Below are 27,388 nucleotides of genomic sequence, written 5' to 3'. Positions count from 1 at the left end.
TAAGGCTTTGTCTAGAGGTATGGTTGGCTTTGTACCAAAACTCTCTGAGTGGCTAAATTATTCACTAGCTCACTGAAGCACAGAAACTGACAAACAGACCGCTGCAATTCCTTGCACAACAGAAAAATGAACTTAACAAGTTTAGGGACCTGCTTTGGCTGACTCCAAGAGTACTGTGCCTGCTACGTACAAACTCCTCAGAGAAGCCAGCAGAAGCCTTCAAACAGAAAAGTACTCCCTTGGACCTTCACTCACTTGTGGTCAGAGAAGCATTCACATTAAGTAGCAGCTAGGAATCAATTTATACCCAATTTTTAAAAATCAGTTTTATTACAGCAAACCTGCAAGCTGATTGGTGAGTATCCTGTATCAGTATCTGTTTGAAAACAGCTGGATTAATTGGAACTGACTTGAGTTTTTCTTATTTTCTTACCACTAATTTAAGTAAATTGTCTGAAAGTAAGCTTAAGATAGAGCAGGACACCTTGACTGCATGGAATGACTATCCTGTGCCATTGGAGGAGTTGTGGAAGGTTCCTGTGGTCTAAACAATCACATGAACTGATCCCAGCTTGAAGGAGGTGAACTCTAAGTTTTTGAACTCAAGCAGAGGGTAGAATTATCATGGTGCATCTATAAAGCATCGATGTAAATAGTGCATTTAACAAAACAATCACATTGCACATTAACAGCATGCAGGCAGAGGGGGAAGAGTTAACTGCTCAGCAATCTAAGATGACCAGGGACATAGTGTTGGAAGACTCTTCTGAATCTCTCTCTCACTAATTGGTTTTCACCCTGGATACTGGTGACAGTGAGGAATGTAGTAAGACCTAAGCTTGTAACACCACAAGAGGTTCAGCTACACAGATGGAGCCAAAGAGGACAGGAAAGGCAATAGGAATAGGTGATCTGACAGAGGTGTTTCTGTAGCTGTAGATGTGACTTCAGGATTGTATGTTGCCTTCATGGTGCCAGAATCAAGAATATGAGAGAGTGGTTGCAGGGTATTATTTTAGGGACAGTAAAGAGCCAGAGGCTGTGGGTCATAGAGCCACACAGCATAGAAGCTGACCCTTTGGTCCAATTAGTCTATGCCAACCATGTTACCAAACTAGTCGCATCTGACTGCATTTGGTCCATATCCCACTAAACCTTCCTTCAAATCATTTATATGTATTACAAACAAGTGTTCCCAGCATTGATCATTGCGAACACCACTGGTCACAGATCGTCAGTCAGAAAAACATCCTTCCACCACTATTCTGTCTTTCACGACTAAGTGTGTTCTGTATCCATCTCACCAGTCCACTGGTGAGCCAATGTGACTTCAAGTCCCTCATAATTATTGTAATAATGCCTTTCTTACATGCCATTTCTATCTTCCAATTTATTTTCATCCCTACATGCACATTGTAAAAGAAATAACAAGGGCATAGACTTCGAGTGATGTGCAAAAAAATACTTTCTCACACAGCAAGTTATTAAAGTATGGAATGCATTACTTGGAAATGTGCTGGTAGTAGGCTTAACTGAGGAATTCAAGAGGATATTGGATTTTTTTTTGGATAGAAATGGCGTGTAGGAATATAGGGAGCAGGCAGGAGATTGGCATTAGATAACACACTGGCTAGATAATAGAGCCAGTACAGGGATGATGGGCCAAATGATCTCCTGCTGCACCATAATAGTTTTGTGATTTTATCATCCTTATCTGGTCTGACTTACATGTGACTCCAGGCCCATAGCAATGAGGTTGACTCTCAATTGCCCTTTGAAATGTCCCAGCATGCCACTCAATTTGAACGCATTTAGGGATGGGCAATATATGCTGGCCCAGACAGCGATGCCTACATCCCATTAATAAATTAAAACAAATATGATGATTAAATTCCCCTTTAATTGCTACAATGCCTTTATTATGGCCTCTAATAATTTTGTATTTAATGCACTGTCCAACACATAACTACAGTTGCAGAAAAATAATACTCTCACCAGTATTTTCTGTGCCTTGCTATTCTTAGTCTCCATTCATACTAATTCTACTTCCCGATTTTCTGAGCCAACACAATTTTCCACTAATCTCCTTATATCATCCTTCATTGTTAGGTCTACATAATCTTTTTCCATTCTGAAAGTCTTTTTGAAATGTTGCACACGCTGGAATATTTGTTTCCATCTTTGATCACTTTGTTATATCTGTGATGGCAATTAGATCTAAACCACATAGCTCTCTTTTTGCTATATGTTAATTTGTCTTATTGAAGACTCTGCATATTCAGATAAAGTAACGAGTTTTATTTTTTACAACTATTCTCTGCATGGCTTAGAATCTCTGAGGCATTATTGCCATCAAACTCTCTGCTGCTTCTGGTGCCATCAACACGTACTGACCCACATTAATAGGCATTACTATTACCGCAACTTGTCTATTTGGATTTCTACATTTCTCTTCACCTGAATCCTTCCCTGTCTCTGTGGTTTAAAACCATTTTTCCCTGTCCTGGTCATAGTAATCAATGCACTACACTTGTTATGAATTGTGTCTTTAACTTGCATTTTGGAAGAAGAAACATGGAGAAACAATGCAGGCTCAAATGCACAACTTTCAGGGGAATACAGGAGCAGAAGAACCTTGGGGTTCACCACATAATTCTCTGAAGATGGTCAGGCAAGTTGAAACAATCAAGATTTATAGGATCCTTGAGTTTATAAATAGAGGCATGGAGTATAAAGCAGGGAAGGGATTCTACAAATCATTGGTCAGACCACATTTGGAGTATTATGTTCAGTTCTAAGCACTTTATTTACAGAATGATTTGGCGGTTGGGTTAAGGGCATGGGAGAAGGTGTCACAAGCCCTAAAACTGCTGAACGCAATATTAAATCCAGAATGCTGTCGAGGTGCCTGCCACTTCAACACACTGGCTTGTTCCCTGGCCAACATCTGTCTCAGCCCACCTGAGTGATCCTGCAAAACCCATCACAGAGTTCAACAATTTTAGAGCTTGATGCACCTTCTCCCGTGTCTTTACCCCAACCCCACACACCAGCCTTGTCACATGCTCTGCTATTGCACACTACTCATTGTTAGCCACTTTTCATCACCATCAGCAGCTATTCATTCTCCTACACTGATTGCTACTCACTCCTTTGTCTGTCTAACTGTTCTCCTCTCTTTGGGCTCTATGTCCTCCCTACCCCCTATCCCACACTATCTTCCACATTAACAAAAAATCATTTTGCTAGCTACCATCAGCTCTGAAGAGTCACTGGACCTGAAACATTAACACTAATTTCTCACTACAGATGCTGCCAGACCTGCTAGCAATTTTCCAGCAAATTCTGTTTTTTTGTTTCTGATTAATGGTATCTGCGATTCTTTCATATTTCCCTCCCTCCCCCCCCACCCTCTCAGAAGATTATCTGAGTTTCTGGATTAATAGTCGAGCAATAACACCACTAACCCTTTGACTCCTTGTGTCCCAATGTTTAGTCTTCAAAGTTTCTGTAACAATATCTATTATTTGAATTGAACATGTAGTTATCAAGATACAGTTTTGAAACTTATTACAAGATTTCTGATTAGACTAGAAAGAAGTTTTCTGCAGCCACATGAGTCAAACAGGCCCTGCAGATGTTTAGAGAATTGTGGCAACAACCTTCATCATAAGCAGCAGCTGGTAAAGTATAGTGTAGAGTAGTGAGCTGACATTCAGGAAGTGTGCTTTTCCTGTCTGTTGCTCCGATGCAGACTTACTGGTCAGCACCAAAAATTAGCTCAAAATTCTGGGTGTATCTGTCTTTGTTAAAAATTGACATAACTGCAAATACTCCAAGCTATTGTGGATACACTGATTCCCAGAGCCAATACTGCTGTAGTTTTGTGCTGCTGACATTTTTTTGCTTTGGAACATTGTGAAGATGATTGTGGCCAATCTTTCCTGTTTCCAGCATGCATGATGAACTAATTGATACATCTATTGACTTTGTCATCTATAGTTCAATCATGACTGCTGTTGTGACATTGAACCATATCCTGAACAGTCCTAAGATATGAGCCTGCTAAGGTTCAATATTCCCATGCTGCACTCTTATCGAGCTGACTGATGTCTATATAAATCATTGTAAATTCATATAAACCCTACAGTCTGGAAACAGGCCCTTCGGCCCAACAAGTCCACACCAACACTTAGAGCAACCCACCCAGACCCATCTTCCCTGTAACTGACCCCCAACCTATGGGCAGTTTAGTAGTCAATCCACCTTGACTGCACATCTTTGGACTGTGGGAGGAAATCCATGCAGGCACGGGGAGAATGTGCAAACTTCACAGAGACAGTCGCCCAAGGGTGGAATCGAATCCGGGTCCCTGGCGCTGCTAGGTAGCAGTGCTAACCGCTAAGCCACCATCCTGCCCCCTAAATGTCACATAAATGGGAAAAGGTAGCCCAGTAGTAACACAAACATAGTGAGAGGCAGCTGTACATTTCTGAGGAGGGTGAGATATGGTGAGACAAACAAATTTAGAGACAGAATTCTAGAGTTTAAGAGACTGGGGTGAAGGTGCAGCATGTAGGACTCAATATGCAAGGCCTGAACTGGTGCATAAAACAATATAGGTGGTGCCGACAGCTTGAGTTTACAGAAGTAATAGTTGGGAAGGGGTGGGGTGCAGGAATAGGGATAAGGCAGGAGTGGATTTCTATTCAAGAGCAAGATCTATTATGTTAAGTGTCTGGTTTTAATTTTAATTTTTTTTATACATCAAATAGACTTATTAAAATGGAATCGTCTTCCAGGGTACAGGAATTGCTGACAAAAGGTCTGAATTCCCATACTTCAAATTGTTACAGCAATCTGTCACTGATGACATGGAGATAATCACAACTGGATGTTGCTATTTAGTGATCTGCAAAAGGAATTTTTAAATCTTTTATACATTGAAAAGAACCAAAAAAAACTCTACATACATAAAAATAATTATATGTGCACTCTCTTTAATTTACGGGACTCTGAAGATTTTAGCAGCTGGTCTCTGTTTGGGTCCAACTTCTCATCACTGCCAGCACATCACTTTCTCCTCAGCCATCTGTGTCAATCCTGTGTGCTGTGGAAGGAATCACAGGGAACAGTTAATGTGCAGTAACAAATTACTCAATGAGCAGAAATAACTAAACCCAGTAGAATCGTCAAAATAAAGAAGCTGATAAGTCAAAACTAGTCCTTATTAGTCAAGAACTTCGACTGAAAAGGTAATGGGTTATATTTTGAGATTTAACTCAAGCTGCAACTACATCTAATATTTTCATCACTTTCATAAAGGCAAAAATACTGAATGCAAATAAAATCCCAGTTTGCAGCAGTAACTTAGCATTTGTGTCCCATTTAAAAGTTGATCACAACAGATTTATCCTCTGCGGATGTGGAGACAATTGAGATGCTGAAAATGCTCAAGACATGGTGAGCTCCTGTTCTCAGTTCTCTAGCAGCAACTTACACTACAATTACTTCTCTTGCTGAAATTTTATATTTCTGTCATTAATACAGAACATTTCCAAGAAGGTTCCATTTCTGAAGTGATTTGGTCATTAATGCCTTAGGTCATGCTGGGGTGGGGGTCGGGTGAGAAATAAAAATATAGCAAGACAATTAAACATTTAGACATCTGAGCCTTACTTGAATTCATATTAACTGTCCTTTCTATTCAAGCACTTGCATAACATTTCTTGCAAAATAAATTTCACTCCCCAAAAATTATGTTTAGTAATGATTTCCATTTGCAACCCTTCAGATAATGTAGCAGTCGAACCAATACAAAATTCATGTATGGGCTACAACAGGCAAGTAACATTTGCCACACACAAGTGTCAGACATAAACCATTTCCAACAATATCCCCTGACAATCAATGTGGTGTAACTGAGCCAGCGAGTTCTCAAAATTCAGACATCAGGGCAGTTCTCTTAATCCCCTGTACTCATTCGCAAACTAGCGTATGGTTAACACAGTTATTTTTCCTGCAAGATCCAGTTCATGATCTCATTTATTAAAAAACTGACAGTCAACAGGGATGGCCTGGAGGCAACTTTGAATAGAACTCACATTGCTTTGGTATTCTTAAGGATTCATTGTCTGCTGTCATGACCTGGTGCAGAACCCCTCGGAACAAATAGATCACTTTTAGACTCTTTTCCTCTCCGACACATGGGTCATAGAATCCTGGTACGCCAGTCTGTGATAAACACATAGTTGGTGAGCGATTATACAAATGGAACACATACAATTGAATTCAGTGGGAAAATCTAGCAATGTACATTATACTAGATCTTCAAGGAAATTATAATGCAGACTTTGCTCTTCCCATTTAATTACAACTTTGTTTTGGAACCTTACCTTATCTCACTGGCCTATGGCAGCTTAACTCAGCTGGCCGCGCACTGAACTTTGAGACAAGTAATCATGGGTTTAAGCCCTACTGCAGTACTTGACTACACAATTCTGACTAATAGCCCAGTGCATTACTGCGGAAAGATTACATTATCAGATGAAATATTAAATTAAGGTTATTTCAGCTGGATGTAATACAGTAGGTTCTCCCAGTTACCTGGTCAACATTTATCCCAAACAACATTGGAATAGAGCAGCATTTACTATTTGTGAAAGGCTCTGTGTATAAATAGACTATGGTATTTCCTTATGTTATAACAATAATTGTATGAGAGATGTTCTGGGATGTTCTAAAGATCACAAAAGACATTTTAAATTAAGGTTCATTCTTTGTTTAATAAAACAGATCTTCAAATGTTGAGAAACTACCCAAAGAAGGTTCAAGGCTCCTGAGTGAAGGGGATGGATAGGCAGCATAGTGATTAAAGACTTTAATCAACTGTGTATTGTAAGGAGTTTCCTGAAAGACTGGAGAGAGCACAGAGAATGAGAAATGTAAGAAAGGAATGAGAGAGTTGTACGTTATACTATGGGATGTTACATCACCGCAGGGATCAAATTCCCACATCATACGGCTCATTAGTTTGCAATCACCTCAATTCGTAAGGTTATACGTTGTAGGCTCTCTTCAGAAACACAATAATGTAGGCAAGCAGCACTGAGGAACTGCAGCACTACTGGAAATGCCTCCTTTCAGATGAGGTGCAAACTAAAGCCCTGTCTGTTCTCTCAGGCAGATGTAAAATATCCCAAGGCACAATTGCAAAGAAAAAAAGCAGGGAATGGTTAACAGTGTGTAAATATAACCTTGATGGTCAAAAAAGGAGGGAACAGAAGGCAACTAGTAATCGGTAAAAATACTAGAATCCATTATTCAGGATGCAGTTATTGGGCATTTGGAAAAATCACAATATGAATAGGAAAAAGTCACGGTTTACCCTTTTGAAGGTGTAACAGTCAGTAAAAGGAAACCATATAGATTTAATATTCTTGGATATACTTGGAAAGCATTCAGCAAGGCCCCAAGGAAACTGTTGCACAAGATAACATTCATGGGTTTGGGGAAAAACATGTTAGTTCAAATAGGCTAATGGAAAGAAAACAGGGCGTATAAACAGAATGGTAGTTTTCCAGATAGCTGGGTGTAACTAGTGTTGTGTCAAAAGGATCAACATGAAGAGCAGTAGCTCAAGCAATCGAGATCTAGATTTGGATGACTGGACTGAGTGCAATATAAAAAGGCCGGCTGATAATGCAGAACCGAGGAACCTGCAATGAGTGCGCAAGGGAACACAGTTGGGTGATCAAAGAACAAAGAAAATTACAGCACAGAAACAGGCCATTTGGCCCTCCAAGCCTGCATTGACACCCTGCCCATCACAACCAAAATCCCCTACCCTTCTGGGGACCACATCCCTCTATTTCCATCCTATTCATGTATTTGTCAAGATGCCCTTTAAAAGTCACTATTATACCTGCTTCCACTACCTCCCCCAGCAGCAAATTCCAGGCAACCGCCATGCTCTGTTTAAAAAAAACTTGCCTCGTACATCACCTTTAAACCTTGCCCCTCACACCTTAAACCTATGCCCCCTAATAATCAACTTTTCCATTCTGGGGAAAAAGGTTCTGACTGTCCATTCTGTCCATGCCCTTTATAATCCTGTGGACCTCTATCAGGTCATCCCTCAACCTCCATTGTTCCAGTGACAACAACCCAAGTTTCTCCAATTTCTCCTCATAGCTAATGCCCTCCATACCAGGTAACATCCTGGTAAATCTTTTCTGTACCCTCTCCAAAGCCCCACATCCTTCTGCTAGTGTGGAGACCAGAACTGAACAGAATATTTCACATGTAGCTTAACTAAGGTTCTATAAGACCATAAGACATAGGAGTGGAAGTAAGGCCATTCGGCCCATCAAGTCCACTCCGCTTTTTAAATCATGGCTGATGGGCATTTCAACTCCACTTCCCTGCACTCTCCCCGTAGCCCTTGATTCCTTCTGAGATCAAGAATTTATCGATCTCTGCCTTGAAGGCATCCAACGTCCCGGCCTCCACTGCTCTCCGGGGCAATGAATTCCATAAGCCCACCACTCTCTGGCTGAAGAAATGTCGTCTCATTGCAGTTTTAAATTTAGCCCCTCTAATTTTTAAGGTGATGCCCACAGGTCCTAGGCTCCCTGCCTAACAGAAACAACTTCCTAGCGTCCACCCCTTCTAAGCCATACATCATCTTGTAAGTTTCTATTAGATCTCCCCTCAACCTTCTAAACTCTAATGAGTACAATCCTAGGATCCTTAGCCGTTCATCAAACGTTAAACCTACCATTCCAGAGATCATCCGTGTGAATCTCCGCTGGACACGCTCCAGGGCTAGTATGTCCTTCCTGAGGTGTGGGGCCCAAAATTGGACACAGAATTCTATTGGGGCTTAACTAGAGCCTTATAAAGCCTCAGAAGCACATCGCTGTTTTTATATTCCAACCCTCTTGAGATAAACGACAACATTACATTTGCTTTCTTAATTACGGACTCTACCTGCAAGTTAACCTTTAGAGAATCCTGCACCAACACTCCCAGATCCCTTTGTACTTCTGCTTTGCAAATTTTCTCACCATTTAGAAAATAGTCCATGCCTGTATTCTTTTTTCCAAAGTGCAAAACCTCACATTGAATTTCGTCAGCCATTTCCTGGACCACTCTCCTAAACTGTCCAAATCTTTCTGCAGCTTCCCCACCTCCTCAGTACTACCCGCGTGTCCACCTATCTTCGTATCATCGGCAAACTTTGCCAGAATGCCCCCAGTCTCTTCATCCAGATCATTAATGTACAAGGTGAACAGCTGCGGCCCCAACACTGAACCCTACAGGACACCACTCATCACCAGTTGCCATTCCGAAAAAGAGCCTTTTATCCCAACTCTCTGCCTTCTGTCAGACAGCCAATCCTCAAATCCAAGCCAGTAGCTCACCTTGAACACCATGGGCCTGCACCTTGCTCAGCAGCCTCCCGTGTGGCACCGTATCAAAGGCCTTTTGGAAGTCTAGATAGATAACATCTACTGGGTTTCCCTGGTCTAACTTACTTGTTACCTCTTCAAAGAATTCTAACAGGTTTGTCAGGCACGACCTCCCCTTAGCAAATTCATGCTGAATTGTTCTAATCTGACCATGCACTTCCAGGATTTTAGAAATCTCATCCTCGACAATGGATTCTAGAATTTTACCAACTACCGAGGTTAGGCTAATCGGCCTATAATTTTCCATCTTTTGCCTTGATCCTTTCTTAAACAAGGGAGTTACAACAGCAATTTTCCAATCATCTGGGACTTTCCCTGACTCCAGTGACTTTTGAAAGATCACAACCAAAGCCTCCACTATTTCCTCAGCCACCTCCCTCAGAACTCTAGGATGCAGCCCATCAGGGCCAGGAGATTTATCAATTTTTAGACCTTTTAGCTTTTCTAGCACTTTCTCTTTTGTAATGCCTACCATACTCAACTCTGCTACCTGGCTCTCCCTAATTGTTGGCATACTACTCATGTCTTCCACTGTGAAGACTGACGCAAAGTGCTTATTAAGTTCTTCAGCTATTTCCTTATCTCCCATCACTAGCCTTCAAGCATCAATTTGGTGAGGCCCAATATCTACTTTTGCCTCTCGTTTGTTTCTTACGTATAGAATGAAGCTTTTACTATCATTTCTAATATTACTAGCTAGCCCACCTTCATATTTGATCCTCTCCTTCCTTATTGCTCTCTTTGTTATCCCCTGTTTGTTTCTGTAGCCTTCCCAATCTTCTGATTTCCCAGTGCTCTTGGCCACTATATAGGCTCTCTGTTTTTTTTGATACATTTCCTGACTTAAAGCTGTAACATTACCTGCCAATTTTTAAACTCAATGTTCTGGCTGATGAAGGCAAGCATGCCATATACCTTGTTGACCACCTTCTCTACCTGTGCTGCCACTTTCAGTGACCTGTGTACTTGTACACCTAGATGCCTTTGCCGATCAGTACTCTTAAGGGTTCTGCCATTTACTATACATTTTCCATCCGGATTAGACCTTCTGAAATGCATTACCTCACATTAAACTCCATCTGCCATCTCTCTGCCCAAGTTACCAACCGATCTACATCCTACTGTATCCTCATCGCTAGCCGCAATTTCACCAACCTTTTGGGTGTCATCAGCAAACTTACTAATCAGACCAGTTACATTTTCCTCCAAATCATTTATATACATTACAGATAGCAAAAGGTCCCAACACCGATCCCTGAGGAACGCCACGAGTCACAGCCCTCCATTAAGAAACTCACCCTTCCACTGTTACCCTCTGTCTTCTATGACCGATTCAATTTTTTAGCACTTTTGCAAGCTCACCACCGACCCGTGTGACTTTACCTTCTGTATCAGCCTGCTGTAAGGGACCTTGTCAAAGGCCTTAGTGAAGTCCATGTAGACAACATCAACTGCCTTACCCTCATGGATCATCTTCGTCACTTCCTCAAAAAAACTCAACCAAGTCAGCGAGACACGACAAATCTATATTGCCTCTTGCTAATAGGCCCACTGATTTCTATGTGGGAGTAAATCCTGTCTCAAAGAATCCTCTCTAATAATTTCCCGACCACTGATGCAAGGTTCACCTGAACTATAATTATGTGGATTATCCCTGCCATCCTCCTTAAACAAAGGAACAACACTGGCTATTCTCCAATTCTCTGGGGCCTCCGCTGTAACCACTGAGGATACAAAGATTTCTCTCAAGGCTCCAGCAATTTCCTCCCTTCCGTCGTTCATTATTCTGGGATATATTCCATCAGGCCCTGGGGATTGTCTACCTTAATGTTTTTCAAGACTCCCAATGCTTCCTCCCTTTTGATCTCAACATGACCCAAACTACCAACACACTCTTCCCCAGACTCATCACCCACAATGTCCTTCTCTATGGTGAATACTGACACAAACTACTCATTTAATACCTCACCCATTTCCTCTGGCTCCACATATAAATTCCCTTCCCTGTCCTGGAGAGGCTAACCCTCTCCCTGGCTACCCGCTTGCTCTTTATATGTGTATATTTTACTTAATCCTGTTGGCCAATAACTTTTCATGGCCCCATATAGCCTTCCTGGTTCCTTGCTTAAGTTTCTTTCAACTTTCCTTGTATTCCACCCTTGCTCTGTGTTCCCAGCCTCCTAGCCTTGATAAATGCTTCTTTTTTCTTTTTGATTAGTCTCACAATATCCTCATTGTCCAAGGTTCCCTAAACATGCCATACTTATCCTTCAAGGAATGTGCCAGTTGTGAGTTCCCAGGAACTTACATTTCAAAGCCTCCCAAATACCAGCTATTAATTTGCCCTCAAACATCTGCCTCCAATCTATATTCTTCAGTTCCTGCCTAATATTGTAGTAATTAGGCTTTCCTCAATTTAGCACCTTCACCTGACAACTACACTTCTGTTTATCCACCAATACCTTAAAGCTTACGGAACTGTGATCACTGTTCCTGAGCTGCTCCGCTATTGAGACGTTGACCACCTGGCCAGGCTCATTCCCCAGTACTAGGTCCAGTAAAGCCCCTTTCCTATTGGGCTATCCACACATTGTTTCAAGAAGCTCTCCTGGATGCTCCTTACAAACTCTGCCCAATCCATGCCCCAAGCATTGAGTCCCAATCAATATATTGGAAGGTAAAAATCACCCACAACAATAATCCTGTTACTTTTACATGATGCTGAAATGAGTATAAGCTTGAAATTATCCACAATGGTAGGAAGTGTGGAAAAAAAAAGAATAGTTTTAAAAGATAATCATTCCTTAAGAATTTGGATTCACCTGCATTTGAATCATGGAAGGTACAATGACAAATTGGAAAGTCAAATTGTACGTTGGCTTTTACTGCAAAAGAATTGAAGTACAAGAATAAGAAAGTCTTGATACAAGTATTTATGACTTTGGTAAGACCACAACAGAAATTTGTAGAAGCAAGGGTGTACTATTTTAGAGGGACTGCAATGAAGGATTACCAGGACTGATTTTTGGAATGAGGTTTCTCACCTATAAAAACAGAATAGAGTGGACCGAAACTAGAGAATGTCAGAAGAATGACAGGCAATCTGATTGAAAAGTATAAAATTCTGGCAAGGTAGATGTTCAAGAAAAATGCTCCTCTTCCTCCTGCATTAAGGGCATAGGTTCAGGATAACTGGTTTGTCATTTAGGAATTAGATAAGGCTAAATTCTTTTACTTGAAAGGCAGTGAATCTTCAGAATTCTCTGCCCCAGAGGACTGTGATGCCAGTTAATGAGTATATTCAATACTATGATCCAGAGACTTTTGGTCAGTAAGGCAGGATAGAGGAACTGATGTGGCATTTCGAACATAATTGCATGGAAAGTTGACGTGGAAGACTGAATAGCTATTTGTAGTCCTATTTCTTAGCCAATGTGTGTCTTGGCAAATATTACCAAATATTAACAAATAGTCCCGATCAACATTGCAAAACAGATTATTGCATCATTGTCACATTGCTGTTTGTGGGAGCTTAGTCTGTGCAAATTGGCTTCTGTGTTACGTTAATTACAACAGTTACAACAATTCAAAACTACTTAAATGGCGGTAAGGTGCTGTGAAACGGTTGCATAAATACAAATATGTCTTTAGTTCTTTGCTTCTCAATCACTGCTGAGATACCTATGGGAACGATCCTTTTGCAGAACAGAAGAAACCTTGAGGAGAGTGAACAAGATGGAGCTGGTACAGCAGGTGGTTGAAAAGTTTAAAAAAAGATTGGCAGTCATCCTTGGATCTGGAATGAGAGCAACGTAGGCAATATAGTGTTGGCAAATCAATGCAAAGGGCAACTTTTTATCAAATAACCACTTAACCTCACCTTACAGGCTTCAGTAAGAATGAGTTTTGACTCCTTCACAAGACACTGAAGAGGAACAGTCACATCAATCACCTTGGCCCTCTCATTCCTCCCACTGCTGTCAGTTACAAACTTTCCGTACCAGGCATTGGTAATAATTAAGCCTAGAAGAGACAAGTAGACACTTACACATGTTCAGCAATATTACATTCATGTGAGACATGCCCAATTGTGCTGCACAAACCAGTGGGAGTCTAAAACAGAGACATATGAACAGAGGAATTCTTAAGGATTGAGATGAACGCTTGGGGTCAGTGGATTCCGGTTTACCTGGGGTCTGGCACAGTGCATATCTTGAGCAAAAGAACTGTATTTGTTAATTTAGTCTGGGTTTGTCTCTATTATAATATTCAAGATATAAAACATTCACAGCAGTATTTGATTAGCTTTGGTTTTCTTTCGATTCCCAATCCGCTCTTTTGCCATTTAGTACAGAGGGATTTCAGGATTATATAAATGCGGAGAACCCTTTGAGCGTTCAGATGAGGGTTGTGGATTTTTGTTGAAGAATGAAGCTATGGATCAGATGGCAGAATTACTCTCTTAAAATTCATAAATATGAGCAGAAAGCATGCACATAGAGATTGGAAACATGACTATCATTATCTATAGACACTATATACAGAATCTAAGGATGCAGACTTTGGGAACTGCATTTTCTCCACACGACAGAAGCCAGATTTCTCTCCTTCTCTTTCATGAAGATATGGATCTGAGTTGGTTTACATTTTTCATCAATTATCTTCAGCCATGATATACACTTTTTTGCTCTTACAGACATTAAAATATAATTTAATCCCTGAGCTTTGCATTAATTCTGAGGAAGAATTTAATTTCCCAGTAAACTTTTCAATGTTATTCACTGCATTTTGGTAGCTCAGATGACTTTACAGTGACTGGCTGATGCAGCATTAATGAGGGGGAAGAAAATACACCAAAAAAATAACCTGACAGATTGAAATCCAGATAAGCAATATAAATTCTGACCTAGTTTGGACTCTTCTATTTCTATTATCCTCCTCACAGACTCTTGCATCAACCGGACCTTAAAAATAAAAGCAAAAATATTAATAGAGTCTTAGTACTTTAAATAGATTACTCCCTAACCTAAAAGATGTACATGCATTGAATTAATCCTCCTACTTGGTATAGAAAAAAAATTTGAGAACAGCTTCCAATGGCTTTATTTAGACATTCTTTTCAAAAATGCTGCTAAATAAATGCAGCCTGTTATTAACAAAGAAACATAGGAATTACAGATGAGAAAAGACCCTGGTTCATCCGGTTCAACACCCACCACCTGATAGGCACACAATCCAAAAATAATGGACTAGCTGACTACTACCAATGGGGAACTCCCCAGTATTAACTGCTCCGTTTCTGATGACTGTGCTTTCAGGTGCTGTGGTCCCAAGTTCTGGAATTCCCTCCTTAAACTAATTTACCTCTCCTCCCCCTATTCAGATGCTCCTCTTTGATGAAACCTTTACTCATTGGTCTTAATATTTCCTTAACACTGTTCGGTGTCAAATTTTATTTAGGTGTGAGACTGTAGTCAAAGGAGTGCCATGGGAAATTACAAACAATTGCACAAATCAAAATTAATACATATCAGTAATATGTTCATCCATGTAATGAGCTCCTGCCTTTCGAATGTTTGGCTTAAATCATTAACCTGCCCTTTCCAGATGCTGTCAGACATTAGTTTCTGGTTTGGTGCAAAGCTCTAGGTTGCCACATGGAGCCACAAATTTGTCATTACGAAGTAATACTGGCAGGTTGGAGTTGGATCCTTTTCTCCACATCTTGCTTAAGTTTAAAATAGGGATTAATTTCTAAAAACACTCCCATGATTTAAGTCACCATCTGGCTGATTCCCCAAGGCTCCTCAATTCCCAAAACTACATGATTTAGGTTTTCACAGCAAAATGAAGGTACAACCAGTTGCACATCTTGCTCTGTGTTTCCGAAGTCCGCTCTCCTTCCAAAGAGCTATTCCAGCAAGACAATGATCAGTTCCTCATTGTGAAGGGCATAAATCTCCAATTCCTCTCATGCTGAAGTACATGTGCATTTAACACCCTAGATCTTGCTTAAATAGTCGTTTATACTGTAAGAACTAGGACAGCGAATCGGGGCTGAATTCTTGCTTACAGCAGGTATCATGGCCTCCTAAATTACAGCAGATGTCTTTCCAGAGCCAAAATCAGACCCGAGTCTGATTTGTACAATACATGGCCAAAGGAGGAGTGCAGCTGGTTGACCAGAACGTTACCAAGGTTCAAATGATGCAAGATTACATACAGAAGGTTTGTACGTGAACAGCTAATAAGTGGATTAGGTAGCTTTTGTACAGCCTATCAATGACTTAGTCATAGAGTCATCAAAACCTTCAGCAAGGACGAGTCTCACCTGCCTGCGTTTGTCCCATATTCATCCAAACCTTTCCTATTCATGTGCTTATCCAAATGTCTTTTAAACCTTGTAACTGTACCCCCATCGAACACTTCCAAAAATTGCCCATCATGTCTTTATTAAATCTTTCTCCTCTCATCTTAAAATACATCTTGTGATTTGCTCTCCCCCAACGTTAAAGAAATGACCTTTGCTATTCACCTTATCCATGCCCCTCGTGATTTTATAAACCTCAATGAGGTCACCTCTCGACCTCGTATGCACCAGTAAAAAATATTCCAGCACATCCAGCCTATTTTGATAACTCAAATCCTCTATTCCTGGCAACATCCTGGTAAATCTTTTCTGAACACTCTATGCTTTAATAGTATCTTCCCAAACAGGGTGCTCAGAACAGCACACATTACTCCAGAAGAGGCCTTATCAACTTACTGTACAACCTCAATATGACATCCCAACTCTTATCCTCAAAGGTCTGAGGAACTGAAGGCAACTGTGCTAAATGCCTTTTTAACGACCCTGCTCACCTGTGATGTAAATTTCAAGGAATTATGTACCTGAACCCCTAGGTTTCTCTGTTCTACAACACTACCCAGACCCATTAATTGTATAAGTCCTGCCCTTGTTTGTTTTATCAAAATATAATGCCTCACATTATTCCAAGTTAAACTCCATCTGTCACTTCTCAGCCCATTGACCCAATTGATAGAGATCTCTATGTAATTTTTGTTAACCTTTGCTGTCCACTACACCACTAATTTTGGCATCATCTGCAAAATTACTAACAATGTCTCCTATTTGACATCCAAATCATTTACATAAATGACAAAAAACAGTGGATCCAGTACCGATCCCTGTGAAACACCGCTGGTTACAGGCGCCTCGTCCAAAAACAACCACCCTCTGTATCCTACCGCAAAGCTAATTTTATATCCAATTGGCAAGCTCACCCCGAATCTCACGGAATCTAATTTTACTAATTAGTCTATCATAATTTCAGATGAAAGCTCCTAACTCTGGCAAGAACCTGAAATAATGCAATCCAACCCAAAAATATGAGGACGAGGTAATTAAGGAGTATGTTAAAAGGCACTTCTTCACGTGGAAAAGTCAAATTCTCTCCCCCTTTAAGTAATTGAAGGTGACTTTATTAATAGTTTTAGGGACTTTTTTTGTTAGCCAAGGTTATTTAGGGATATGAAACCAAGATAACATGGCAAAATTAAGATATAAACCAGTCATGACTTAGTGAACAGTGGAAAAAGTTATAAGATTTGAATGATCACTTATTCCTATGTAACTGCTATGAAGAATGTTGCTGTCACATAGAAGCAGATGAATGAGCAACAGAAGTAGGCTACTCAGCCCCTTGTGTTTGCTCTGCAATTCAATAAGGTCATGGCTAATCTAATTGTAACATTAAATTTGCATTCCCTTCCCCCTATCCCTAAAAGTCCTTTACTTCCTTTATCGGAATCTACTCATCTCTGCCTTGAAAGCTCTGCTTCACCTTTTCAGGAAAAGAACTCCAAAGACTCATGCCACCAGAGAAATGATTTTGCCTCATCTTGGTCTTAAAATGGGTGGGAAACTGTGATTTTTAAACAGTAACCCCCTCCCTCAGATTGAATGGAGATTTATACCATTATCTCTCCTAGCTTCAACTATTGCACTTACCGCTGCCTCAGCCTCTTGCTTCTTCACTGCTATAGTACTTGATGAATTTTCTCTTTGTTTCTGTAATTCTCTGTAACATATGAACACAGAAAAAAATTGCCAGTTACCTAAATGACCACTAAAAGGCTCAAGTTTTTACATCCACTAGAACCGAAAAATGGTATTAAAAGGATTTCCTAAAAAAAAGTTCTATGCTGTATTGTTCTATGATCTATGGACAGGGAACAACAGCTGAACATGAACAAACAGAGGGTTTCATTGATTTAGTTATTTTTAATCAACCTGTTTGTATATTAATGACTCACCTCTCAGGCTAGTGGGAGTTGAACTTGGTTCTACTGGCTCAAAAGTAGGAACATTATCACTGTGCAGCAAAAGCCCCAAAGCCTACTGTATTGTAAAATATTCCCAAGTAGTCCTTCATCTAAATACTAAGCAGGCCTGAATATCCTTAGCTTCAGAGATTAGCCATTTTCAGTCTAATAAAGGCCATAGGTAAAAATTCCCACACAGGAATAGAAAAAATTCATTTCAGCTAGTGCTGCAGACAGCCAGCTGATAACTACATTTCTCTACCAAATTGTTGTGGAAATGAGACACATCAGAAACTTGCTTTTGAGCCACCCAGTGGTCTGTGGAGTTAAGACACATCAGAAAGTTGCTCTTGAGCCACCCAGTGGCCTGTATGATGACTGATGCCATGGCAAAATTTAATGAGAAATACCGATGCAGAAATTTACAATGGCAAAGATTGCCACAAAAGTTCATATTGAGAAAAGAAATTTGAATAGCAGAAAAATAATTAAAATGTGCATGCAGGAAGTTTCTGTCTCATCTTTAAACTTTTTTATGCAATGGATTAAAGATAGAGTTGCAGGCAAGAATTTAACAGGAATTTGTGTGGTTTATATAAACAAAACAACAGAGATGCAACAGCAGACTATCGATCAGGTTCTAAAAGATTGGATTAGAAAATTTGGAGATTGAATAGTGGATACTTTGGAATCAGTTACAGGCAGGTGTTAAACCAAGGGAATTAGACAGCTATAAATAGAACAAGGCCACTAGCTGAAAATAGTATCCAACTGTCCCAAGAATCTAACAGACAGTTTGCAAAAGCTGATATAGCACTCACATTCTCTTACTAGATTACGTCACAGCATTTAGCAATTATCGTAAACTGCAAAGTGCACAATGGATTTCAACATCAAATAGCATTAGCTGGCCTTTTCTCTTTGGGTGCCTGGGGCTTTCTATGGTTCAGTAGAACAGGAGGTGGTACATTCTTACTAATCAACAACTGGATCAGCTGCAGGTGGAGAATGAAAAACATGGGAGAACTAAAGAACTAGAGCTAGACAGCTTGACAGCCAGGCAAAATACACTCACTTTTCTTTCTGCATGTGGAGATAGGGTTTGATGATAAGCCGGTGCATGGCAAAATAGCACACCAGAGGTCCAACTGTAGCATAGAAGATGGCACTGGGCAAGAGTTGGTCTGTTAGATGAATAGGGAAGAAGTAAGTCTGGCTGGCTCGATTTAACCTGGAGCAAAAGAAAGTTTAAAAGACAAAATTCAGAGAGAAAAACTAAAATCCACGAGCACAGGTTATTCTACTGCTTAAAGGATTCCAGCCTATTGTACAATCCTATTGTATAATAAGACACTGTGGCAGGTTTATTTGCTCATGAAATGCTGCTTCAGCAGCTGGACACCCACTTCTAATTGAGGAGTTCAGGTTTGAATAATAACTCAATATCATAAAACGTCCAAAGGTACTGCACAAAAGCATTATAAAATGAAGTATGACAGAGTTAAACAAGGAGATTTAGGTCAGATGACCAAAACCTTGAGAGGGGTTAAGGAATGCCTCAAAAAGGAGGAAAGCAAGGTACAAACATGCAGTGAAGGTACAGGTTAAAACCTAGGCAACTGATGGTGTGGCTACCAATGGCACAACAAAAGAAAAATCAGAGAAAAACAAGATGTCAGAATTACAGCAACAGAGATATCACAGAAGACTGAGTCTGGAAGAGATTAGAGTGATGGGTAAAGGCAATTCTATGGAAGGTCTTCAAAAATAAGATGAGCATTTTAAAACCAAGATGTTTAACTGGGAGTCAGTGCAGGTGGGCAAGCACAGAACCGTTATGGAACAGGGCTTGCTGCAAGATCAAACTCGAGTAGGGAAGTTTTGGATGGCCTTAGGTTTGTGAAAGGTTTAAGATTGGAGACTATCCACGTGTGTATTGGAAATGTCAAATCTAGAGGTGAAAAGGCATGTCTGTGGATTTTAGTAGGAGATTAGCTGATGCAGGGGCAAAGACAGGCAATATTGGTTAGAAATAGGTAGTCTTCGTATTGGCATATAAATTTGACAGCTTATTTGGAAGCTTCATCAGTGACTGCAGCCAGGGAGAGAGATTCAGTCAGGTACTTGGGGAATGAAAATTGGAGTATGGACTAAAAATAATGCCTTCATTACAGGCCCTCTCTGCACGTGCAGAGTTTTAGAAGGCTTTTTCTATTGTTCATGTGCCAGCCAAAATTCACCTAAAGCAGCTCAGCCCAGAAAGTGAATCTAGGACCTTTTAATTTTACTATCCTGGACACTGCATCTACCCACTAACCCATGGAGGGTCAGAAAAAGATTCAACAATTTGCTTTTGAGAAGGAAAACTCACCATCAGTTGTGAACACTTGTTGCCACAGTCACTGGATGAAGCTTCTATTTACCTCACGCTATTAAGTTCTTGGTTTTTGTTCATCATATTCTGGGAGGAACTGAGGAAATGCCAAGCAAGGAACAATTTCTCAAGATTCAAAAACTGAACCCTTATGTAAAAAAAGTGTTTCACCAGACTGTTGGACGGTTCCAATGATCGTTGGGAATTGGATAATCTCATTCACCTCTTTGAGCCTGTATCAACATTTAATTAGATCGTGGCTGATCTGTATTGCAACTCCATCCACCTGCCGTGGTTCCATATCTCTCACTAGTCACACAGGATGGAAAAAGACCCTTCAGTCCAACTTGTCACGCAGACCAGCCATCCCAATCTGACCTAGTCCCCTTTGCAACTTTTGGCTCAGTTCCCTCTCAGTGGTGTAGTGGACAGTGAAGATGATTATCTCACAGTACAACAGGACCTTGGTCAGATAGGCCAATGGATCGAGAAGTGGCAGATGGAGCTTAATTTAGATTAATGTGAGGTGTTGTATTCTAATAAGGCAAACCAGGGTAGGACTTGTACAATTAATGGTAGAGCCCTGGGGAGTGTTGCCGAACAAAGAGGCCTAGGGGTACGGATGCACAGTTCCTTGAAAGTCGAGTCGCAGGTAAACAGGGTACTGAAGGAGGCATTTGGCATGCTTGCCTTCATTGGATTTAACATTGAGTACAGGAATTGGGATGTCAGGTTGTGGCTGTACGAGACATTGGCAAGGCCACTTTTAGAATATTGCGTACAATTCTGGTGGCTCTTCTATAGGAAGGATGTTGTTAAACTTGAGAGGGTATAGAAAAGAGTTACAAGGGTGTTGCTGGGACTGGAGGGTTTGAGTTACAGGGACAGGCTGAATAGGCTGGGGATCTTTTCCACCCGCGCGCGGAGCACTGGAGGCTAATGGGCGAGGTTTATAAAATCATGAGGAGCACGGACAGGGTGAACAGCAATATCTTTTCCCTTGAGTGGGCGAGTCCATAACTAGAGGGCATAGATTTACGATGAGACAGGAAAGATTTTCAAAGGACCCAGGGGTAACATTTTCACACAGAGGGTGCTGTGTGTATGGAGCAAGCTGTTAGATGTAGTGGTGGACACGTACAATTACAACACTTAAAATGCATCTGAATTATATGTATAGGAAGGGCATCTTCACATAACAAAATTCTACTGGAGAGGCATAAATAACAACACATCATCTATCAGGTGCTTGGTCAAAAATAGAATTATAAATGTTTTTTCATAAAATTTAAACTGCAAAGCTATTGCTTTGCCTGCTCTCTCAGTACAATCAGACAGATGCAGCCAGATAAACAACTTTCAGATCTTTGCCAAGCTATCTCATTAACGAGTTGCTGGAAGCAAAATGAGGAGAAGTCTAAACAACTTGCAAAATTTCTTATTTGACTTTCCAATGGAAAAGCCTTCAGGAATCTTTGTAATTTCTTAGCGAGTGCCCCATTTATTAGTGATGAAAAAAGACTACACCATTTTGTCTTACTTTGTTTGTGATTGGGGACTGAACTGTGCAAAAGGAATGGCTATACTTTAGCATGCAAGGTACTGAAACCCTTTGTGGGTTTACACTGTTGCTTTGCAAGTAGTGGAGCAAGAAGGTAAACTGAAGGCATAGCAGAAGGGTATGTCTACTAAAGTGAGCTTCAGCCAGCAGCAAGTATCTGGCTGGTTTTTGGGTACCGAAGGTTAGCAGCTTAATGATAACTTTCTTGTTGTTCCTGGATAGTTGAACAGCTTGTGAGTACGAGCAACAGTGAAAACACTTCAGACCTCTGGAACAGGAGATGCTGTCTGTCTCTTTCTCATTCTAGTAAATTATTTGAAGCTAAAGAAAGCAAGTTGTTTTCTCCCAATGGCAAGTGCAGCTGTTCTTTTAACCATTAAGTCAGATGAACCTTTTCATTTGTGAATCAGTCACTATGAGCTTCCTGTGAATAAGTGAAAGAACTTGAAAAGATCGAAGAACTGAAGGACTTGGCAAATAGAAGAAACATCCTAGCAAATCCTGTGGACTGCTGCTGTAGAGCTGTTTCCCTTGTATTTTATTCCCTCCACCTATGACACTAGTTTTCTTTGTCCATCTGTGTCTGACTGTACGTGTCTGTACCACTGTGGTAGGAGTTTAGAAGTGGGTTAGAATCTATTTACTTGCAATAAATAGATTTTGTTAAGTATGGAAACTTGGTCAGTGTTTTCTGTTAACTTGAGTCTACCAATCAGGCAAGTAAATTGGGGGATTTGCATAATTCTGAAATTTTTAAAAATACTTTTGCGACAGCTCCAGGAACAACTGGTCTTGATTTCCAGGACGCTACACCAGTGAGGGGTGGCAAAACTTGCAGCATCAAATAATAGGACTGATGCCACTCTGTGCCATGAAATGGCACAGCAAATACACACATCACCTAAAAAATTGCAAACCTGTAACAAATCCTTCAAGTCAACGATCTTGGCGTCCTAAATTGGACAAAGAAAATTATCTTGAGAACATACCACATGATCTTCAGTACATACTTAATTTTGAGGGACACTCCCTGAGGCACTCCAATACTGACAGTTGCTCCTAGGATGCTATGTCTAGAGATCTTTCTCTCAGCACCATATTCAACCAAAGTGCCGAAGAATCCAGTCCTGTAGGCAGAAGCACACCAGATCCCTTGAAACACTGTTACCTCTGTGGAGTTTTCACTCCTAGTTATCCATTATAATATCCCAGCCTGTAGCTCACCGTTGATTATAACTATATTTTACATATGAACACCCAATACTTAGATGAGATTTCTGCCTGTGGCTTATTTTCAGTTCTGTGCTATTCTATATGTAAACCACCTGAACCTTGATTCACTTCCAGCCTGGAACACATACCTTAACTCTACACAGGAACTGCCTGCAACTCTTAAGAGATTCAGCCTGTAACTCACTCCTGCACACTTATTCTTAGAAATACTTGAAATGTCTACACCATTATCCTTCTAATTATTATTGCAGTTACCTCGCTCTAATAAATAACATTTATTGGAATTCTATTGTGCATTAGAATTGTCTGTTTCTTATACAGTCTAAACAATTTTAAATTTAAAAATACAACAAAAATCTTACTTGATTGTCCCCTTTATTCTGGTTTGATCATCATCCTGGAACTTGTATTGGTAGCTGATTAGCATAAATGAATGAGGAATTCCTAGCTGTAAACAAATCAGCAATGTTATCATGTGGAAAAATGGTGAATTGAATAAAAGCATTTTATTTGAAATGAGAGAGAGATTGCAGAACTTCGAGGTACACAAAGATCAGGTGTCCTGGTACATGAATCACAAATAATACACAGATGCAGCAAGTGATTAGGGCTGTAATGCTGTTGTTTATTGCAAGGGGAATGAAATAGATGAATAGGGATAATTTGCTAAAGTTCTGTAATGTGTAGAGGAGGTCAAACTCTGAAGTACTGCTCAACAGTTTGATTCTCCTTTCTTAAGAAAGAATATAAATGTGGTACGTTACGAACAATTTAGATGGGCACTCAGTGATAGCAGCATTGGTAGTGGGGAACAGGGTGGCTCATCACATTTACTTTCAAACCCTTATCAGGTTGACTGTAGACAATTCTATCCAATCTATGAGCTTTAAAAAACCAACGTAACACAACTATGTTAGTACAATATTCTAGGTATCAAGCCAAGTAAACAAAACACTTCTAACTGGACACAAGCTCCTAATCTCAGTTCGTCAAAGGTGTAGAGATGATAGAAATATATATAGTACTTGGGCATTGTTGAGATTAGGATAGTGTAAAGGGAACTATTTCCAATTCATACCAAACTTGTACTGTGATCATCACAAATGGAGCTAAGATTCTGAGCTCTTCCCAACTCAGTCAGAGAATCAATGTCACCGAGTTATCAGTACTCCCAAGTCAAGTACAAGGGTTAAATACAATGTAAACTCTCTCCACACTATTCCTGGGAGTAGGTGATAGAACAGTATGGAGAAAGCTTAAATATGGTTACAACCTTGGTTAAGTGTCTTAAGAGTATTTAATGGGACAGTATTGAGTGAATTTTACTCTCTACTCAATCAGTGCTGTAGCTGTCCTGACAGAGTATCTGACTGAATCGCGTAGGTAAAGCCTTAACTCCACACCTGGTCAAGCAGTGTTTGAAGACCGGGCATAATGAATTAACCCTACATCTACCCTGGCAATGTTTGTTCAGTCAGACTGTTGAAACTTCATAACAACATAAGGAACAGGAGCAGAAGTAGATCATAGGGGCCCCATGAAAATGGTTGATCTTCAGCCTCAGCTCATTTCCTGTTGGCTCCCCATATTTCTTGATCTCTGAGAGGTTAAAAATCTGCCCACTTCACTCTGCATTGAACCTGCTCTATAAGCACTTGATGGGCCAACTCATACTGTACTTAACTCTTGTAGTACATAACCTTGGAATACTGACACTGGATGGCTGAGTGGGGTGGAGTTCAAAATCTCAGCACCTTTCAAGATGATTTTTAAAATTCATTCAGGGGATTTGGGCTTTGCTGACTGGGTCAGTAGTTACTGTCCATCCCTAATTGCCCTTGAGAAGTTGGTAGTGAGCTGCCTCCTTGAACCACTGTAATTCCCTTAGTATAGGTAGATCTACAATGGTGTTAAGAGACAGAATTCTAGGATTTTGATCCCGCAACACTAAATAATGGTCATATGCTTTCAAGTCAGGATTTAAATGGCTTGGAAACAAACTTGCAGGTGATGGTGTCCCTATATATCTGCTGTCCTTGTCCTTCTAGATGGTCACGGACATGGATTTGGAAGGTACTCATTAAGGAGTCTTTCTGCACTGCTTCTTGGAAGTAGGACACACTGCTACTACTGGACGTCATTGGTGGTGAAAGAGAACGTTTGTGGATGTAGCGCCAAACAGCAGGCTGTTTTATCCTGAACAGTGTTAATATTTTTGAGTGCTGTTGTAGCTGCACACATCCAAGAAAGTCGGTGTATTCCAATACATGTCTGACTTGTGGCATGTAGATGGTGGACAGGCTCTGGGGAATCAAGAGATCAGATACTTGCTGCAATATTCCTACACTTTGATCTGCTGTTGTAGTCACAATATTTATATGGCGAGTCCTGTTCAGTTTCTAGTCAATGGTTAGTTTCCATCTTGCAGGTTTTTATTGTCTGGTATTTGTCTGGCATGAATATTAGTTGCCAATTGTCAGGTTATTGTTTAGCTCTGCTGCACTTGGATATAGACTGATTCAGCATGTGAAAATGGTGGTGATCATTGTGCAATCATTAGTGAGGGAGGGAAGGCGACTGATTACACAGATAAAGATGGTTGGGCCTAAGAAAATTAACTTGAGGAACTCCTACATTGGCATTCGGTAATTGAGATAATGGAGCTCCAATCACAATCATCTTGCTTTGTGCTAGATATGACTCCAGACAACAAACAGTCCCCTCCTTATCTCCATCAATTCCTACTCACTGAGTTTTGCCAAGGCACCTTGGTATCACATTCATTTAAATTTGACTCTGACACTTCATCCCATCCCTAGGTTTGTTTCTTCTGTGCATGAATAAAGGCTGTAATTACGTTAGGAGTTGAGTGACTCCAACGGAAATCAAATTAAGTGAGAAATTATTGTTAAGCAAGTGCTGCTTGACAGCACTGTTGATGACCACGTCCATTATGTTACAGATGCTCAAAAGTAGATGAACAGTAATTGGTCAGACTGGATTGGTCCTGCCTTTTGTATACATGACACTCCTGAATGGTTTTACACATTATCAGGTAAATGCCAGTATTGTCGTTATAATGGAATAGCTTAAAGGTGTGGCAAAGTCTGAAGCACATCTTCAGAATTATTGCTTGATTACTGTCAGGATCATAGCCTTTGCAGCATCCAGTGCCTTCAATCAGTTTTTGATATCATATGAAGCAAATCAAATTGGCTGAAGACTGCCATTTGTGATGCTGTGATCCTGATGCTCAGGAAATGGTTGAGATAATTTGCTTCTTCTTGCTACTTCAGGCTGAATATTGTTGCAAATGCTAACATTGTTGCCTTGTCTTTTGCACAGGTATGCCAGGCTGTCCCATCAATGAGAACAGGGATATTCGTGGAGTTTCTTCCTCTTGAGAGTTGTTTTAATTATCCATTACTATTCACAGCTGGATGCAGCAAAGCTCTGATCTGTTATTTGAAAAATTGTTTAGCAGTTGATCACATTCTGCTTTTGCTGTTGGCACGCAAGTAGTTGCACACAGTGGCTTCACCACGTGGACACCTTATTTTTAAGCATGTTTGATGCTTCTTCTGGCATGCCATCCTGCATTCTTCTTGAGCCAAGGTTCAACCCTGCCTTAATAGCAGTGGTAGAATGAGGGATATGCCAGGCCATGAAGTTGCAGACTGTGTTACAATTATGTACAATTCTGCTGTCAATGTCCCACAATGCATGATGGATGCTCAGTCTTGTGTAGTTAGATTTGTTCTAAATCTATCCCATTTAGTATGTGTGATATAACACCACAGAGAATATCTTCAAAGTGAAAACAGGACTTAATCTCCACTAGAACTATTTCTACTGACTGTCATGGACTGATGCACCTCTTGTTGGTTACCTCACCATTTGCTGCAGACGTGGGATGAGGGTGTCAATGGCTAGGCCAAAATTTATTGTCCATTCCAGAGAACAGCTAAAAATCAACCACATTGCTGTGGGTCTGGAGTCGTATGTAGTCCAGGACATTAGTGATCCAGGTGTAATTTTCTGACAATTGACAATGGTTTCATAGTCATCATCAGACTCTGAATCCCAGATTTTTTTAAAACTGAATTCAAATTCAATCTGCTGTGGCAGGATTCGAAGCACCAGAACACTACCTGCATCTCAGGGTTAACAGTTCAGTAATAATATCGCTAGGCCATCGCCTCCCCTTAGGACTTTACCAACTCAGTCAGGTGCGTTGCTGTTGAGCAACTCTTGGAGACGGACATTGACCTTCAATATTTCCTCCAAGTGGTGTTCCACATGGAGAAGTGCTGATGCATCAGCTGAGGTGTGCACGGTAATCAGAAGAAGCTTTCCTTTTCTGGCCTGATGCCATGAGACTTTGAGAGGTGTGAACTCATACTTTGAGGATTCTCAGGGGAA

The 27,388-nt window shown here is 40.5% G+C and overlaps 1 protein-coding gene across 1 annotated transcript in view; it reads right to left on the bottom strand.

Moving 5' to 3' along the window:
* Positions 1-4,725: 4,725 nt before the first annotated feature.
* The window catches only part of LOC125466793 (dnaJ homolog subfamily C member 11), a 47,706-nt gene continuing 25,043 nt past the window's right edge, over positions 4,726-27,388 (bottom strand). The window contains exons 9-16 of the mRNA XM_048561822.1: positions 23,329-23,414; positions 22,744-22,860; positions 18,874-19,029; positions 17,485-17,554; positions 14,380-14,437; positions 13,354-13,496; positions 6,105-6,234; positions 4,726-5,110 (exon numbers count right to left, since the gene is read on the bottom strand). Coding sequence (XP_048417779.1) covers positions 5,085-5,110; positions 6,105-6,234; positions 13,354-13,496; positions 14,380-14,437; positions 17,485-17,554; positions 18,874-19,029; positions 22,744-22,860; positions 23,329-23,414 — 786 coding nt within the window. The 3' untranslated portion in view covers positions 4,726-5,084. The remainder of the gene's footprint in view (positions 5,111-6,104; positions 6,235-13,353; positions 13,497-14,379; positions 14,438-17,484; positions 17,555-18,873; positions 19,030-22,743; positions 22,861-23,328; positions 23,415-27,388) is intronic.

Source organism: Stegostoma tigrinum, chromosome 28 (genome assembly GCF_030684315.1).
Source record: "Stegostoma tigrinum isolate sSteTig4 chromosome 28, sSteTig4.hap1, whole genome shotgun sequence".
NCBI classification, from domain to species: Eukaryota; Metazoa; Chordata; class Chondrichthyes; order Orectolobiformes; family Stegostomatidae; genus Stegostoma; species Stegostoma tigrinum.
Note: the sequence above shows the minus strand (reverse complement) of the source record. Positions and strands in the feature narration are given on the sequence as shown.